The sequence below is a fragment of the Protomyctophum bolini genome (assembly GCF_963924005.1).
Source record: "Protomyctophum bolini genome assembly, chromosome: 18".
NCBI lineage: Eukaryota > Metazoa > Chordata > Actinopteri > Myctophiformes > Myctophidae > Protomyctophum > Protomyctophum bolini.
The window spans coordinates 31213682-31230466 of NC_137879.1; the positions used below are offsets into that span (position 1 = coordinate 31213682).

Sequence of the window (16785 nt, forward strand, 5' to 3'; positions counted from 1 at the left end):
AGCACTGAAATATTCTTAGTTTGAATCTGTTGAATTGAAAATATTAAAACCTTACTATCATCACTAGTAATATGAGCCACAATCTCACAGGTTGTATTGTAACTGCTGTAGAATGTCACACTGTTGGAACAGAGAACAGACCTAGTCTAGGTAAATGGTACACAGGCAGTTGCTGCCCTCTACTGCTGAAGTACGATATCTGTCATTTTGACCATTCAGTGGTTCCCAAACTCACCCAAGGACCCAAACTAGTGAAAGCTCACAACGTGTCGTGTTGTGAGCTTGTAGATCGGCTATTTTCACTACTTCTTAAACCTTTGTTTTCTAATTTATGGCATTTCTTTGATTTCTTCATGAAATTACTGAAATAAAATCATTGAATTTGTTTTTAATTCATGAAAAATGTTGCTTTTTGGGGAGAATGATTTTCGAAAATGTTTGGAAATACAAAATGTAGGAAACACAAAAAATAAGACCCATAAAAATGTGTCCACGGCCCACATGTGGGTTCCGACCCAGCTGTGTTTGAGAAAAAGCTAATTTCATGGCCCACAAATTTCTAGCCGTTTATCAACCAGTGGATGGTTGATAAACGGCGGGATCCCTTAATTGTAAATAGAGAATTCAGGTAACCGTATAAAATCAAGTTAGAACCACTAAAGATCTATTTGACATGGTTGTCACAGTCAGTATGCATAATACCTATACCCTTACCAACTGGTACTTATCCATCACAATGCATTTGGATTCCAACAATCAGTATTTCTGTCAAGATTTAAGACAAAGAATCACCACACATTGATATATATATATATTTTTTGGGGGGGGGCTACAATGGGAGTCTACAAATGTAACTAACCCTTACGGTTCCATTTGTACAGTCAGATTAAAATGAACACCAGGGATTTGACTGTGTATGAATTCATAAAGTCATCCATAAATACTGGCCCCTCTGGAGACCTGTAAACTAGTGCCACCCTCTTCAGGTTGAAAAATATAACTTCTGACATTTAACCACTTTAACCCATGGTGCACTGCTATTTTGGCCATATCATTATAGGTGAATATGTTACAAAAATAAGAAAAGAACAGGTAACCTGGCTTCATTCTATGTCAAAAACGAATAAAAACGATTCTCGAATGCCGGTGGTGTCTGTGGATCCCCAGGACAACTAATGTTGGACGTTGACTGCTCCTGAATTTCTACCGGGGTGTGCATACAGTATGCTAGAGAGTGAAAATCCCCGGGTTATCCCTTGATGATACATCTCTGTCTGTCTCTCTCGAGGTTTGGTGACATCTTTCGTTCTTTCAGACGGCCTGAACGTAGTTGGCGGGCAGCATACCACGCTGGCCCGTGCGCTGATTGCGTCCGAATATCCAGCCCTCATCGATGGGCTCCACGTCTGAGATGAGGTCCCCCTCCTGCAGGGACACCTCATCTGCATCTGCCGCCGTGTAGCTGTACAAGGCCTGGTAGCGCTTCTGGAAGAGACAGAGACACACGTGTTCACACTCCATGATCAGTGTCGTTTTTGGCAGCAAATTTTGATTTTCGTTTTTGTCATTGTCATTTAGTTTCAGTTACATTTTAGTCACCTGGAATGTTTTAGTGTTAGTCGACTAAATATCATAAGCTTTAAGTCGACTAAATCTACAGTTGATTTAGTCGACTAAAATGTATTTTGGTGGGCGTTGATGCCATCTACAAGCTCACAGCTCAAGTTGTGAGCTTGTAGATCAGCTATTGTCCAGTGGCGTGCACAGATAGACACTTTTGGCAATGTGCTCTTTAAAAAAAAAGAAAAAAGTATAAAATACCTTTTTTTTCTTAATTTGTAGTGTGTGGACCATGGTGACATTGATCAATTCTTGATAAAAAACGCTTCTACTATATTATTTAGGCCCCCACAATCTAAAGCTATATGTTTCTATGTCAGTGGTTCTTCAATTAAAAAAGAAATAGCAGACCTACAAGCTCGTAGCGCGCGCTATGAGCTTGTAGATCTGCTATTTTTCAATAGCTAAAGTACCAAAATGGGTTCCCGCCCCAAAATGTGCTGCACAAGGTGCCCTTTTTTTTCACTTGAGCACCTGCCCCTCTAAATGTCATAAATCACGTCATCACAAGACTTCCCATAACTACGGAACGGACACTGCGTGAAAAGAGGAGTTAACGGGCAATTATGGGCACTGTATTTTTGCCCGCAAACCTCAAGTTTAGCAGACATAATTTATACAGTTAATATACGGTATAATATACAGGTGTGATGGTACAATTCGGGAGTTTACCAGAGTTTGTTGGAAAGTTTAACGGGAGTTTTCCTGTAATATACACATCCGTAATTCCATGCTTTCTGCGCAGTGGGCGCATAGTCACAGCATATTTTTTTTAATATATTTTTTTGAATTCTCTGAGACTCAACTCAGAGTAAGACATCGTCTCTAGCTGCCGTTGCCAGCGATTTCCAGCGGGTTTTCTTTTAACCGTTGAAGACCTATATTATAAAATATTCTACTCCACCACAATCCACTCACTGTAGTCCAGACTACAATGACCATGATGCTTTGCTGCACTCAGCCCCACCTTGTGGAGAGGCAGAGGGCTGTCTCACTGAGACATGTAGTCCAGACTACAATGACCATGATGCTTTGCTGCACTCGCCCCACCTTGTGGAGAGGGGGGAGGGACTGTCTTACTGAGACAACATGCGTCTGCCCCTTAGAGTATATATGAATAGAGTTGGCATCAGAGTTCTCCTTCCATCCACTTGCATTAAGTTGCTCAAAAGCGCATCAGGCGATTTCACTCCTCCTTCCGGGTAGGAACTTGCGTGACCATATTAGCCATCCTACATTATGATGCAATCATGCAATGACATCACAACGGTGTAATTGTTCTTTATAAAGCCTTGTCCGATACTATAAACATCAGTTAGTGACTTGCAACGAGGAAACCTAGCTGCCTTCATCCTAATAAGTTCATCTGTAAACTAGTTGTTAACACTTATTGACGGTAGAGCTGCTGTGTGAAATGTTTCACTGGACGATACATCTGGAAGGAGAATATAGGAAGGACCAGGCTGCTGTGGTGGTCGGACACGAGATCTACTGCTTTGGAGGAAACAAGAGGAGAAGAGATCCCATTGAAGTTAAGGTCTTCAACACTATGTCTTTATGCTGGAGGAGGTTGACCCCAGTGACCCCTGGAACAGGAGAACCTCACCTTGAGGTTCCCTCCAGGCGTGAGGGCCACACAGCTGTGCTGATTGAAGATATTGTCTACCTCTGGGGAGGATATCCTTGCTGCAATGTTCTTTATGCATTTGATGTTGACGCCCACAGATGGTTCAAACCACAGGTTTCTGGAACCGTTCCAAAGGGGAGGATGAACCACTCAGCCTGTGTTTGGGGGAAGGTCATGTTTATTCATGGAGGATTGGCCTTGACCGGGACTGAATGGACTAATGACATCTACAAGTTGGACACCACCACAATGGTCTGGACTTTAATTAACATCAGAGGAACACCACCTCCTGTTTCATTTGGTCACTCTGCTACTGTCATCGGTACAAAGATGTTTGTATTTGGAGGCTGGAACGGGTTGGACCCGTACCACAACATCAGAGTGTTTGACACAGAGACCAACCTCTGGCTGTACACACTTTCTACACAGCTTCTACCAGGAGGACGCTACGGTCATTCAGCCTCTACCTACAATGGAGAGCTGTACATATTTGGTGGTATAGGAAACCTAAATGATATGTGGAAATTCAGTCCAGAGACCTTCTCGTGGAAGAAGGTTGAGCCCAAGGGGAAACGCCCACATGAGATGTTTAAAATGTGCTGTTGCATGGTGGGAGATCGTATCATCCTCTTGGGAGGAGTCAACAACCCTGGTGACCTGTATGTCTTAGACTTCAGTCCGAGCCTCAAGACATTATGTAAGCTACCAGTTATTCAGTACGGTCTGGAGCAGTCTGGACTCCCACACGACATCAGGTGGGAAATGGCAGCCATGCACAGCGAAAAGCAACTGAAAGGATAACAGTCCTCTAAACCCACGAAGCCCAATAAAAACAAATTAAATGGTGAATAAGTTATTATAACTCGGTTCTGTCATTGTGTGTACAAAAATAATACCCTAGTGAGTCCCAGAAGACCTGTAGTGGTGTGTCCTGATTGCAGTGTTGGGCAGTTGGTTATACATTAGTATAAGGATAAACTACTGGCTTAATTACATTTCCAGGAGCTTGTGGGTAGCTTCACAACATTTTTTTGTTTGTGTTTTGTTTTATTTTACCATGTAAGGACAAGGGGGTAGTTGGACAAAAGCTACACAGCACAATAACTACATTTACAGCAGCATATAAACATAAAACAGATGAGTTTTGAGTACAGTTAAAGGTTGCAACAGTTAAAGGTAGAGTCAGTGATTTCACTTAATTCAAATATCACTTATTTTTTTGTTTTGTTGTGATAATCTTCCCTACTATAGAGTGTGCTGACCATATAAGGAGTTCCTCCCTGTCCCCAGTTAACCCCTGGGGGTCAAAAAACCTTAGGTTTCGTTTTTGTTCTCTATCCTGATTGGATGAAAGCTTGGGTCCCACAGCCAAAAACTGAAATTACTTTTTTTTACTGAAATCACTGACACCCCCTTTAATTAAACTAATCAATGTAATTGTTTATAAAGGATTATATATAATTTACTAAAATAATAGATTAGTAATCAATACCTATTTTAAACATTCATATGCTCTTGATTATTCGATTCCTATTTTACTGCACTCAGTGCGGCTACTGTAACTACTTATTTTGAAAGAGCTTTAGTGTATACGTATTTCTGATCACACTGTCTGATTTCGTAGACAACTCTACAAAACAAACAAAAAAAATAGGAGAGTCACATTTCCATTCCAAGTTTCCAGGGGATGTTGGGGTTTCTGCTACCATCATATACCAAGGCTCCAATTTGCAATATATTGATAAAGGGGTGATTGGATGCCACTATTAATTTATTGAAAAATCTTCATCAGGCTGGCAACTGGTGGATCACCCATATTGTATGTTATTGTAGGAGCCACCTCTCTCTGACTGTGACTGATTGAATACATTCTTCATACATGCTAAGCAAAGCATTTTAACGGGATCCGTGATACAATACAGTTGAATGATACAATTCAACCAATCATCAATTATGGGTTCTTTAGCTTTCTTCATTAATATAGGTCATCATATCATTTAAAGAGGATTCTTTTATGCAGTATTTTGCTTTTTCATTTAGAGCAGAGAGACAGAAAGAGAAACTAGCCAGAGAGGGCATAAAATAGACAACAGTCTCCAGAGGGAATCTAACCAAGGATCAAGGATTATGTGGTTGAAGCACTAAACCTATGTTGCCAACCATGCCATCCCCATGTGTGTTCCTTACCCCACCACTGGGTGGTGCTACGGCAGCAGGTTGCACTGGCCCTCGCTGTTGATTGTACACCTGAGGCTGGGCTTGCTGCTTCTCTTCATCATCTACTCACGCACACACACACGCACACACGCGCGCGCACACACACACACACACACACACACACACACACACACACACACACACACACACACACACACATTCATGTGATCAATGCAGCAATTAAAACAGGAGCCGAAAATAGGGGGGGCTAAAATCAGGGGTCCAATGTTAGCTCTTGAAACGGTCACTCAGAAAAACCTTACGGTCGCCTCTGATCAAATACGAAATATAGTAATGGATATCAATATACAGGAGGATGTATCATACAGTACCTTTCCTGTTTTCAGGGGGAGGAGCATCACTGCGAACCTTGCTCTTTTCGAATTCCTCGTGGTACTTGATCTGATCACAAAAACACACAAATGAATTGTCAGAACCACAAGGGGTCACCATATCCTCACCATTCCCTCTAACTCAAGTTTGACAACATGGATATGGATACCCCTACCCTACTACACACACTATCTCTCTCTCTCTCTCTCTCTCTCTCTCTCTCTCTCTCTCTCTCTCTCAGGACAGGCTGTGAGATGAAGCCTACCATTTTAGGTGTTTTGGATTATGGTGTTATGATGAGGAGACAGCTCAGCTGTGCAGGGGATTTATTTTTATTTTATTTTCTAGAGTAAACTTTGCCATCCGGTTGCAATAGAGTGTTGCAGTCCCTCCCCCTTTCAGAACGACGAGTGGCCCAGGAAATGAATCCCAATAATTTATAAGAAGAAAAACAAAACAAATAGTGTTGTCTCCTGCCTTTATTTTCTTCTTTCTAATGATTTGATCGGCCCAAAATATTGTGTTCATTGTCATGATTTGTCACGATCCGAGTTGGCTTTGTCCGCGGCGTAACCGTCTTTAAATACATACTTTAAGAAAAGCCTATGGGAAAAATGCATAAGGATTCATTTCATGGGCCACTTCTGAAAGGGGGTGGGACTGCGACGCTCTATTGAGTCATCGGATAGCAAAGGATCTACTCTGCATTCATAAACATGCCACGCATGCTTTGAACTACATTCAAGTTTATGCTGGACAAACCATTTTGGAACAATAGTCTTAACATGGAGTCACGGAAAAGGACATAGTCTAGAATCTAGATATACCCTAAAACGAGACGTATAGGGGAGAAACTGGACCTTCATCCAGGAAGAGATGGGGGTCACTGGCCTCTTCTGACCTACTGTCCTCACAGGACCACTGGAGAAACAAGCAAAACACTCATCCAGTTGGACAGATGGAGACAGGAAACAGAAAGAAAATAACTTAAGCGGAAGATGCATCCTGCAGATAACAAAGAAAGAATCCAACACAAAGATAGAGATAAAGCAAGATAGATAGAAAGAAAGAATGATTTGACATGAAAGAAAATAAACTAGCCTAGCATAGTAATGAAACATTTGAGACCCTTTGAGACGACTTCACACATCATTCCTTCCTGCTACTGCTCCCACAGAGAGAGAGAGAGAGAGAGAGTGTGTGTGTGTGTGTGTGTGTGTGTGTGTGTGTGTGTGTGTGCGTGTGTGTGTGTGTGTGTGTGTGTGTGTGTGTGTGTGTGTGTGCGTGCGTGCGTGCGTGCGTGCGTGCGTGCGTAAGTGCGAGAGCGGACGTTCCCTCTGAGTCCACAGCTGAGAGACTTTGACCATATAGGGCAGCCTCTGCTTGGTGGACTTGGAGAAATGTCTGAAATGTTGCCTCTGAGTGTCTCTGAAGGATTGTATGCTGACATCCATGGCTGGCTCCCGCCTAGAGAGACCACCACAGCCCCGCAACTGGGACCCCTTCTCCTGACAGAAACTTCCAGCCTCTTGTGCTGATCGGCATTACTCCAAAAACTCTCTAAAAAAATGTCTGACAGAAAAATTTGGGAAGAATAATTTGTAGCTGCATGTTTGTGCAGTGAAATGACTGGCTTCGGTTGTACTTGTGTAAATAAAGATGATAGAACGGTTGACTGCGGTTTTTGTAATTTGTGCATGTCCTTAAGGGACAAACAGCTGTCATTTTCTTGTTTGTTTTTCTCTATATATAATTTCTGATTAGTTAGGTAGGTACAGACGTACGGTAAAAAAGCCTCAATGGTTATATAGGGGGTTTCAGCTTTAATATTTCCCTTTAAAGGGTAAGACCACTTTTGTAGAGGTTTGGGTTGTGTAGTTACCTTGCCATGATGTGGCTCTAAATATGCTCCTCATTGACTTACATTGTACGCTGAAACAGCTCTCAAAGTCACTTTTTTAGTACGTAAACTAACACAAAGTTGATTCAGACAATATAGAGCATCACCAAAACTTATGCTGTTTTTTTATTTTATAAAACTGTTAACTTCCTGTTGATTTCTTTAGCCATTTATTTTGCCAATTTTATTAGGAAGAAACCCCTGACTGGATCCCTGGATCAGGATCCAGATCTTCAAATAGTAAAATCAACAGGAATTTAAAAAGAATATTAAAAAGAAAAATCAGTATGAGTTTTGGTGATGCTTTCTATATTGTCTGAATCAACTTTGTTTGTGTTTGTTTACGTACTAAAAGAGTTGACCTGGCCATGGTCATCTATATATCTCTTTCTCCATTGTCCTGTGAGAGAGGAACTAGAGCCTTTGTCTCTCTGAATTCACTATCATTTAACATTTCACATTATGTTTTCCTGTCAATTTCACCAAGCAATTGGTGTTCTATGGATTTCAATGGGGCCTTTTACATTCTGGTGGAATATACTGTGCATACTTTTCAAAAAGCTGAGAGGTAATTTAACTCAGGAAGTGTACAACTAGTAGGCCTACTACATTCTGGATTTGACAGCCCACCACACACCGGCTGCGTCCGCCGCGCGGCGCCGCGCGGCGGACACGGCCACCTCCATTATTTTCAATGAACCTATCGCACACCGGCTCCGTCCGGCGCGCCGCGCCGCGCCGCCCGGCGCGCCGATAGAACACAGTTCTATTTTCCAGGCGGCACCGCGCGGCAACGCGCCGCGCCGCAGACGGTCGCAGACGGTGTGCGATGGGCTTTAGACATGCCCCACACTCACATTGCTTATCTGATCCTGTGTTTTCTTCACTCTTTGCATCTCTGGAGTGTCGGCCACAAAGTGGAACGCTTTCCCCTTGTTCTTCTCAAAATCCTCCTTGTACAGCGCCTGGTGCACACACAGAAACATACATTACTACTGAGATTCTAAACAGCCATAAGCTAAAATAGAGGCATGTACTAGTATTCGAGCAGCTCATGAATGCTGACAAGCGGATGAATGAATGCTTGATTTCTACTTTTGGTTGCGTGTAGATCTGCCCCAAAATAGCAGCTCTAGAAGCTCATAATGGTCTGCGTCGCAACTTGCAAGGCACTGTGAGCTTGTACAGTAGATGGGCTATTTTCATTGCGTGACACCAGCATGCAATAGCAGCTGAGTAACATCAGGCAACCTTGAAAATAAATATGCTGAGAACATTATATGCCAGTTAATGAGTAAATCGGTTCCTCCAGTCCAGTGCTGTAGTCCAGGTTTTTTCAGACGGTATACCATAATTATCCCCTGTGCGCATGTAGGCCTATATAGGCTATAGGCTTGTGCGTGGACAATGGATGAAATTATTAGCACTGCAGACAGTATATTACAGTATAGTACAAAACCTTGGCACAGCATCCTACGCATTCATCGTACATCATACAATAATTTCCTGAATAATTTCCTAACCATAAAAATCTGAATTACACCCTCTCTGAAAATTGCACGTCAACGAGCGAGTTTCTATCCGTCTGTGGAGACCAATAGATAGAAGTACTGTATATACGGTAAGTATGTATATGGGTCACAGCCAGGAATAAAAGGAACAAACATCCAACCAAATGTACAGTTTGTCTCGATCCTTGTTAAGACACAGCATCGGAAGGAGCACACTTTAAGGTTTCTCACAAGGCATATAGCTGTCTGTGAGTCTGCATTCTGTCAAGTGACAGTGCCAAACCCTTGTTTAACCACTATTCTTAGTAAAACAGACCCGAGTAGCAAGTGCAACTGTACTTGGACTGCCTTTTTACAGTACCTACGTATACACCCAATGTACTTGACGATACTAGATTTTTTGGCTAGTATTCCACCTACAATGTGGGTGCTGGGCTTCAAGTAGCTCATTTTTTACTAATAGTAAAAATGAAATGAGAAATGAAAAGATGAAATGAGACATTTTCAGGTGAAAGGCATAATGTTCTGAGGGTGCAGTCTGTAGGTAAACATCCTACATGACCTCCCATCATGTTTAAAAAGTTGGCTCCTGTATGATACATCAACAGTAGACATGTTTTTCTTTTTAACCCACAGTTGTTTGTAGAAACATAACCCAAAATGTTTATTTCATAGAAAACAGACCCCTGTGGCACGCACACACGCACGCACACACACACACACACACACACACACACTGACACACACACACACACACACACACACACACACACACACACACACACACACACACACACACACACACACACACACACACACAGGGGTGAGTCATGTACTTGCTATGAGGAATATGCTGTCTCAGTGAGCGAGCTTGCTCGCCTTGACTTTTATGGTTATAAACAATGAACGCAGTTTAGCAGGGATGAAGGGAAAGGAAAGGGAGAAAGAGAGAAACGTCTTACAGCCTACTTGTATCAGCACTCATCATCAAAGAAGTACACAGTGCAACTTGATATATCTGAACTTCACATATTGAAGCTTCATGGACTGCATTCATTTGAATCTGTTACAAAATCATTGAAGGTATAACTCTCCCTCAATGATTTGTGTTTAACTGGGGATTTTAAACTACAGCAATGTCATTCAAATATTTTGAAATGTTTTCAGTTGCCGTAGTTTGAGCATTGTTACTTTTGGATTAATGTAGTTTTTAGGGTGAATTGCATAGAAACAGAAACAGCATCGTAAGTTTGGCACCTTGTGTAAGTTGGACAAGGGGAAGAGAGAGCTGAGGGTCTTCGTGACATTACCATCATTGGGTTCACTGACCTTTATGCTAATGCTAAACAGATGTGTGCAGGGCCGCTTTACGGCATTGTCTGAAGCCTATAGGGGCCTCCACTGACTGGAGGCCACAAGGGCTCTTGATTGGCAAGGATTTATACAAGCCAAATACTCAACCCCAGTAATTGAGTAAAAGTAAAGATAATCCTTATCCTGGTCAAAGTTGCTCAGTTAAATTTGTACTACTTGAGCACCAGAGTAATCTTAGGGCACTAATTGTGCTACTGTATGTCCAGCCCTAGCCCTGCACATACTGTATCAGACCTGTGTTGCATGCAACTCTTCCTCTCTGCCCTCAGTTTCCTGTCTATCCAAAATCTGACATTAATCTCAGAGATTTCTGAGAAGAATGTCGCAAATTTCTGACATTAAAAACTCACAGAATTGCTAGATTCATCTCAGAGATTTCCGAGAAGAATCTCTGAGATTTCAGGGTTTAATGTGGCAAATTTCAGATTTTAAAAACTTCCTGACAAATTTCAGTATGTGTGTGTCTATGTACTGTGTGTGTGTGTGTGTGTGTGTGTGTGTGTGTGTGTGTGTGTGTGTGTGTGTGTGTGTGTGTGTGTGTGTGTGTGTGTGTGTGTGTGTGTGTGTGCGTGTGTGTGTGTGTGTGTGTGTGTGTGTGTGTGTGTGTGTGTGTGTGTGTGTGTGTCTAACCTGGCTATTGAGCATGGTCTGCTGTTTAAGTCGTAGGTTCTCTGGGGTTTCGTTCACTATGGTGAAGGACATTTTGGGGTAATGCCTGAAAGAAACCAGAAAAACAAGAGAAATTTTAGATGTATTCCACCTTCCCTCCAAACTCATTAAATAAAACATAGCTTTGGTTAGAAGACAAATGAAAATGAGCTTGACCTTCAAAATTATAACAGCTACCTTGCCCTCAATGCCCTCAGTAGTATTCGCATACCTGACTAACTACCTCAAAAACGTGAGCAACACCCACAGCTACAATACTAGAGGGAGCAAGAACAACGATCTGGTACCACCCATTTTCAAAACAAATATGGGTAAATTATCCTTCTACAGCACCGCCACCCAAGCGTGGAATGCCCTGACCCCTTCCCTAAAATGCAAATCACTTGCATCTTTTAAAACAACCTTTCAGCAGGCCCAAGGGAGAGGAAATGATTTTTACTGTGTTGTTATGGACTTTTTTGTTGTTTTTACTCTGATGATATTGAATCTTGTTGTTATTTTTCATGTCATGAGAATTGATTGCAATCATTAGAATAGGGCCTTTTTTGAGTGTTTGACTGTACTCTGTTGCTGTTTATAAATTCTGTCTAATAAACTATTCAATCAATGAATCAATCAATCAATCACAAACACAACAATTAAAGCTGGCAGCAACCCTAACAGCTAACATTTTTAAGTCTATCATTAAAAATAAGCTTGTGTGGCCAGTGTGGGCTACAAATTACAAATTTAAACTGTTCGAATGAGGGCACTATTAAAGTTTGTGAACTGGAGACAGGCCACAGGTGAGGTCATGAATCACGAGCTTGTCAAGCGTGCAAAATGGACCACTGCCAGTCCTAGACACTAAATGGAGCAGCTAAGCAAAAGTATAGACAGCAACATAAGCAAGCAGAAACACAAATATATATATACGAAATAATGAAATAATGTAACTAAAATGAAATCATTTATATGCCAATGAAATAATAACGATGTAATGACATGATGTGATTGGATCACACCCACCACCTGGTTGTACTTAAGGGTGACTAATCAGCCAAGCTGGCAGATAGACCCTGACGAAGACCTTTTGCTCGAAACGCGTAGGTCCTGTTATTCATTTGCCTTGCTCATCATCAAATAAACTATTTAATTTTTCACCAAAGACGGAGTGCCTTGGATTCTTTTGTTTTCAAGTCTGCAATTCACACTTTGAAGAGCAGTACAACTTGGAGGAAGGATGCCTTCTGTCTATATGGTTTTACCTGTATCACCAAAGAGCACCCATCTAAGAGCCACTAACAGATCCCTGTATCACCAAAGAGCACCCATCTAAGAGCCACTAACAGATCCCTGCAGCGCTTCCGTTCCTCTATTTCTAATATATTTTTAACATTCACTTAAATGACGGTGAATGACGATATTGAAGCGAGGTGAGAGGGGAACAGCCAGTTAACGCTGCCAGATGTGTACAGCCTCAGACGTTCTACAACAGCACTATCAAGAGCATCGATCCTGACAAGATGCATCACCCCCTGCAACGGGAACTGGCTGCACCGGCTTCGACTGCAAAGTGCCACGGAGCGCATTGTCAGAAGTGAGCTTCCCTCCCAGTCCCTACAGGACGTACTGTATGTGAGAAGCAGTGCACAGCCAAGACTGAGAGGATCACCCAAGGACCATGCCGTTGTCGTCGTCAGACAGGCTAGGCAAGCAATACCTATACGACCAGACGGTTTCCACTTGTCAATCAATGAGCACTGTGTCAGTCTTGGTGACAGTCTTTTTTCCTTTGTGTCATTCTCTATTTTTTATAACTACTGTATATTTTGTACCTGCAAATCATTGGAGCTTGCGCACAGAAAATAATTTCTCCTACTCTTTTACATCTGGAAAACTTGGTGCGACAATAAACTTGAGACATATCTGCACATGCCTATACCAAGGCCCACAATACATATTTCTTTCTACTTGTGGATTTGTATAATTATATTTGTATATGTATACTGTCAGTTGTATAAATGGTTCTGTTTCTGCATAGGGACTACTGTCTACTGATGAAAATGATCGTTCTTGCTAAACTCTAGCATGTTTACATTTACCATTGGGGTCATGGTAGGACAGAATCTGGTGATGTTCTTGTGGTCAAGGAGGATGTTTTTTTTGTGGGGTTCCTTAAGGTTGGTTGAGGGATAAACATTACACTAAGATTCATGACGCTCCTTTTGAGATACATGTGATTGTATGCCTTAGTTAATATGCTGTTGGTTTCAAGTGTGTGTATGTGCACTGTAAATCCTGTTGAGGTAAAGATGAATTATTGCGACGTTGGCTTTTACGCATCCAGGGATTTTAACACGTCCGTGCCCACAGGCCCATTGTCTCATAATGTGCCTATGCCCTATGGCACTGGTTCCAAAACTTTTTCATGTCAAGGACCCCCAAATTGACACTAATTAGCCCACGGACCCCCAATTGAAAAGATATGTTAGTCACCTTCCATAAGAGCAGTGATTCTCAGCCCATTTAATTTCAAAGACCCCCAGGTTGACATGCATTAGTCTACGGACCCCCATTTAATGGCATTTATATCTCTGGGATCCCCAATGTATATTGTAAAAAATGTTAATTTAACTCTGATAGTGTACAAATGGAACCAAGGACCCGTTATTTGGTTCCATTTGTACACTTTCAGAGTTACAGACCCAAAATGGTCCATTTGGTTCCATTTGTACACTCTCAGAGTTACAGACCCATAAGGGTCCATTTGGTTCCAAACTATCATTTAGCTGGGGACCCCCTGGAACTCCCTGGCCTCAAGGACCCCTGGGGGTCCACCCCGGACCCCACTTTTTGAACCACTGCCCTATGGCAAACACTACTCAAGGTGTCGCATGAATGGGTCTTTGCCACAGATGTTTCTCCATCATTGTTGAGGTTGCACATTGTTGATTTCTTGCTTGTGTGATGTTCCATAGATTGCAGAAATTTATTTCAGTATATGAGAGTTTGTGATATAAACGGTAGCGATAAACTGATGGCACAACAAATACCATGGCAGATCACATTGAGGGAAGGTCATATAATTAGAACGTCTGTCTGCTCACACTTCCTTATTTACAACACATTTACACACATCTTTGCTGTCCATCTCTGTCTACACAAACCACCAAGCAAATGGGTGCTTTTGTTCAGATACCAGACGTTATAAGAGAATCATCTTCCCTCTGTTTTATAGGTACTTCGCAAATAACTGATATTTCTGAGCTAATATCTGTTGATTTGCTTCAATTGGACATTATGTGAACTTGAGCGACATAATTGGGGTGCACTTGCACTCTATCCCTACTAGAAGAGGTTCTTTATCTACAGTGATTCACAATGTACATTTTTTTTATTGTAGTGTAAACACTCACATACTGCAGTAAGGTTTCTTGTCAAAACCTTTGTAGTTGTTCATGCTCAAGGCCATCTTGCACACTTCACAGCTGAAACAGCTCTTGTGCCAATACTAGGAAAAGACAAGACATTGACAGAGAATATATGAGAGACATTTCACAGTGGAATATTGATGATCAATATAATGAATTGGCATGAACAACATTCTAGTCTCCAGTGATGGTAAGTTTTTAAGACACAGTAAATATTACTCGCCCACATCCATGGAAAAGACCCTGCCTCATACAGTATGTCTCTATTTGGAACAGCTAGGCTAAAATGTCTATTTAAATATAATTTGAAATAACAGCATGGGAAAATGCCGTTTTCATTGAACATGAGAGCACAGCTGTTGCCTGTCAGCTTCACTGGATGGGCTTTGAGGTTGGCATGGGAAATACAACTGGAACACTGATGCTTGCAGGGCAGCATTGATGTTGATAAGTCCGTCAGTGAGATGTGTGCCATAGCAGTGGTTCCCAAACTGGGGTCTGGGGACCCCCAGGGGTCCTTGAGGGAGTTCCAGGGGTCCCTAGCTAAATGATAGTTTGGAACCAAATGGACCCTGGACCCTTATGCGTCTGTAATTCTGAGAGTGTACAAATGGAACCAAATGGACCCTAATGGGTCCATTTGGTTCCATTTGTACACTCTCAGAGTTAAATTAACATTGATTTTACAATATAAATTAGGGTCCCAGAGATATAAATGCCATTAAATGGGGGTCCATAGACTAATATGCATGTCAAACTGGGGGTCCTTGAAATTAAACGGGTTGAGAATTACTGCTATAGAGCCATAAAAATCTCTATATGGGGGTCTCTGACTTTTCAAATGGCGGTCTGCGGGCTAATTAATTAGTGTCAATTTGGGGGTCCTTGACGTGAAAGAAGTTTGGGAACCACTGCCATAGAGAATGAGACTTTGACTCCTATAAAAAAATGTCACATGGAATGTTGTTTTACTTACTTTTACTTAGGCCTACATACTTAATTACTTACTTTTTAATAATTGCATAATTGTAGGCCTATAGGCTACACCATCAGTCTCTCTAAATAAATAACCATAAATTGTAAGATTATAATTAATATGGGAAATTAACGAAAACGCACTGAAACTCGTACAGTTTTTAGTAACATTTAAATTAAAGACCATCCCTTACCTTGTCCAGGCAATTAATTTTTTCTGTGGGATAAACTGCTTTCTTGCATCTTCCACAGGGGGGATTCATGGTGATTGGATTTCTTCACCGAAACGCGCTATAATGAGAATAAAGATGTACTAGCCTAGTCCACCGACCTTATCCTCACCTCAACAAGAGACAGAGTAGAGGAGGAGTCACTGAACTTCTTCTACTGACCATGATGTTAACCAGCAAATGGTGACCTATCGAATAATGTGACGCCTGAGGTCTTCATATTATATTTTAGTGTTGTACAAAGAAAAGGTTAAATGGCTGGTCGCCCAAAAACATTTGGTAGGCTACTCAATTTTCTTTCTAGACACGTGTTTTAAGGGGAAATTACATTCGTCCACGGTCCTCGAACCTTTGGAGTTAAAGGAATTCGTCGTCACTCGTCACACATGCCGATGTAACGCAACAGAGGCAAGACGGCTCTTGGGGGCTCCTTATAAGGAGTAGCAGTTTAGCAGACACTACAGTAGAGCAAATCAAATGTTCTTCTAAACACTGACAGTCAGCTACCCTACTAGAACTAGTCACGGTAAACATGTGGAGACATTGGTCTTGTTTTAATCCGAGGTAGTTTCTACACGAGCTAGACTTTCTGGTTTGTAGAAGCTTTGTGATTGTTGGAAAAAGCCATGGAAAAAGCATGTTCAATGATTTGGCGCCCCCTGTCTTAGAAATAGGTTAAGTGCAGTCGATTCTTCCACGCCGTCACTCACAACCAATGTTAAAGAATCCTTGATCGCGCGAACTTAAAATCGCTATTTGCGGTGGATCACGGGAGTGTTTCAATCGGAAATATGTATTGACTAATAGACTCACTCGACATACCGTAATATACAACAGCATGTTGAATTGTAGGTCTTGGAATGTATATAAACCCATACAGACCCACATTGTCACCGTCAGGGGGTATAGCTCAGTG

The 16785-nt window shown here is 41.7% G+C and overlaps 2 protein-coding genes across 2 annotated transcripts; one reads left to right on the forward strand and one right to left on the reverse strand.

The window, feature by feature from the left end:
* Positions 1-986: 986 nt before the first annotated feature.
* LOC308332501 (LIM and SH3 domain protein 1-like) lies at positions 987-15984 on the reverse strand. The gene is made up of 7 exons (XM_080788440.1): positions 15834-15984; positions 14650-14744; positions 11213-11297; positions 8555-8662; positions 5797-5866; positions 5435-5526; positions 987-1485 (listed from the first exon to the last, which is right to left on the reverse strand). Exons 1-7 carry the CDS (start codon positions 15900-15902, stop codon positions 1312-1314), a joined length of 693 nt encoding a protein of 230 aa, XP_080644566.1. The 5' UTR covers positions 15903-15984; the 3' UTR covers positions 987-1311.
* On the forward strand, positions 3035-4048 carry LOC308333071 (kelch domain-containing protein 3-like; the record flags this gene model as incomplete). The annotated part of the gene is made up of 1 exon (XM_080789267.1): positions 3035-4048. The coding sequence occupies one exon, from the start codon at positions 3035-3037 to the stop codon at positions 4046-4048; it is 1014 nt and encodes a 337-aa protein (XP_080645393.1).
* Positions 15985-16785: the final 801 nt, after the last annotated feature.

Coding starts and splice junctions, on each gene's coding strand:
- LOC308332501 (XM_080788440.1), bottom strand. CDS start 15,902: ATGAATCCCCCCTGTGGAAGATGCAAGAAAGCAGTTTATCCCACAGAA. Junction 5,527..5,796: donor TCCCCCTGAAAACAGGAAAG/GTACTGTATGAT, acceptor GTGCGTGAGTAG/ATGATGAAGAGAAGCAGCAA. Junction 1,486..5,434: donor TAGCACCACCCAGTGGTGGG/GTAAGGAACACA, acceptor TGTCTCTTCCAG/AAGCGCTACCAGGCCTTGTA.